This window comes from Mus caroli, chromosome 4 (assembly GCF_900094665.2).
Source record: "Mus caroli chromosome 4, CAROLI_EIJ_v1.1, whole genome shotgun sequence".
In the NCBI taxonomy this organism is placed as follows: domain Eukaryota; kingdom Metazoa; phylum Chordata; class Mammalia; order Rodentia; family Muridae; genus Mus; species Mus caroli.
The window spans coordinates 87,153,667-87,155,577 of record NC_034573.1 but is presented as its reverse complement, the minus strand read 5'-3'; the positions used below and the strand labels follow the sequence as shown (position 1 = coordinate 87,155,577).

Here is a 1,911-nt window from a genome sequence, read left to right as displayed (position 1 = left end):
ATGATTCTTTTAGGTACATCATAGTTGAGCTTCGTCACCAAAGTTGTTTGATGGTTCACAACAACATGAGGTATGTTTGCTTTCTGATTTCTCTTATTTCCAGTGTTGAGCCGTGTTAGAGATGCACTGGAGGCCAGGGCTGTACGAGACTTGTCATTTCAGTGTTTTCTGTCTTCAGGTTCTTACTTGAAATGAGTGGAAGAGTCTGAAAGAAAACTAGTGCCAAATGTGGGATTTTTGTTGTTGTTGTTGTTGTTGTTGTTGTTGTCGACTGACTTTGGTCAAGAGCCTGGTTGGCTTGTCCATCTTTTCTTTGGACACATTATCTCTGCTTCCTTTATCTTTGTAAGCAATTAGACTCTGATGAGTCTGTGTTCCATGTTACCAGGCACCATCAGTGAAGAACCACAGGTTGCACTTGAACCTTCCCCTTCATTGAAGACAAACAAAAGTCCTATAATGTTATGCTATTTTCCCTAATGCATATGTTTTAAGTATGAATATCATCTGCTGTGGAGGGATTATCATGGATAACTTCAAATTCTGCTGATCCTATAATAATGCCCATTAGTTCTCTGTCTTTGTTGCTCATTGTTAATATGTAAGTAATCCATAATTACATTGTACTTACATTGTATTACATAATACTTACACTGCTATTCATGTTGAAGTCTTCTTTTAACTAGCTAACTTTCTCTGTTGAAATGTGAAGAAGTTGGGCCTCATTGAAAAAAAAGTATTAAACAAAACATGTTATATGTTATATCTTATAATGAATATACATCTTAAAATTTAAAAAAAGATGTTTCATAAGTTTTACTACAGAACTATAGTCAAATAGTCTATAAGGTAGGGTGTTTGGATTGAGTTCTGAATTTTGCTTTCTTTGACTAGATTTTCATTTTGTTTTGTTTCATTTGTTTTATTGTTGTTGCTGTTTTGTTTTTAGCAGACTGCAGATATCTAAAACAGGTCATTAAAAACAAAACCCCCAAATTCCTTAAGTTTTTATGTCATTATCAACAAGACTTTTTATAAATCATGAACTAATAACTAACATTATTTCATGAAAATACATGTACCATCTTCCCTAGGAAAAAAAATAAAGTTTATTTTTAAAAACTAAAAACATCATAACACCAAAAGTGAAATGACCATGAGATGGAGTCACAAAGCTCTGGGCATTTCCCTGGAGTTCTGTTTCCCAAGAACAGTGATGTCATAATGTCCTATTGAGACTTAGGACCTGCTGGGCCACAAGAAGAAAGTCCTGAGGAGACAGTAGATTGCTGGACAAATCACACCAATTTCCCAATGGATTTTATACTGTTGATCATTTTATCTGGGGTTTTCCTCCCAGACATTATCAGTCTACAGCCCATTGTGGAACGTAAGTAAATGTTGGGCACTAGTCAATCAAAAGGATGACTCTCAGTGACAGAAAGTCAGAATACGGCAATGACGACTGAAAGTTGGAGGGGTAATATAGTTTAACATTTAAATCTCAGGCTCTAATTGTGAAACACTTTCAGTGGGAGGAAGCAGTAAAGAAAACTTAACACCTTCTGTTCAATGGAATGTCATGTTTCCTTTCTAGAGTACCCTGGTGTGACACTTTCAGATGAAGAACAGTATTATGCAGATGAAGAAAATAATACAGATGGGAATTCTGTTGCTTTACATAAATTGGAAGAGAATGAAGTGGACACTCCTGCCAATGAGAAAACTGGCAATTATTATAAAGACATAAAACAATGTAAGTTTTTAAAGTTAATAGCATATATCAAAAGTTGATGCAAAAATATAGCACAGGTTTGGCTTATTTTTTTGGTTGTTTCTTTGGTTGGTTGGTTGGTTGGATTGGTTTGTTTGTTTGTTTTTAAAGATTTATTTATATATATATATATATAT

The 1,911-nt window shown here is 34.3% G+C and overlaps 1 protein-coding gene across 4 annotated transcripts in view; it reads left to right on the top strand.

The window, feature by feature from the left end:
• The first annotated feature begins 1,223 nt into the window (after positions 1-1,223).
• The window catches only part of Eqtn (equatorin), a 32,278-nt gene continuing 31,590 nt past the window's right edge, over positions 1,224-1,911 (top strand). For 2 of the 4 annotated variants that reach the window (XM_021160553.1, XM_021160557.1), the window contains exons 1-2: positions 1,224-1,390; positions 1,598-1,756. In XM_021160553.1, the coding sequence (XP_021016212.1) occupies positions 1,315-1,390; positions 1,598-1,756 (235 nt within the window). In that variant the 5' untranslated portion in view covers positions 1,224-1,314. The other 2 variants (XM_021160554.2, XM_021160556.1) reach the window with 2 other exon arrangements.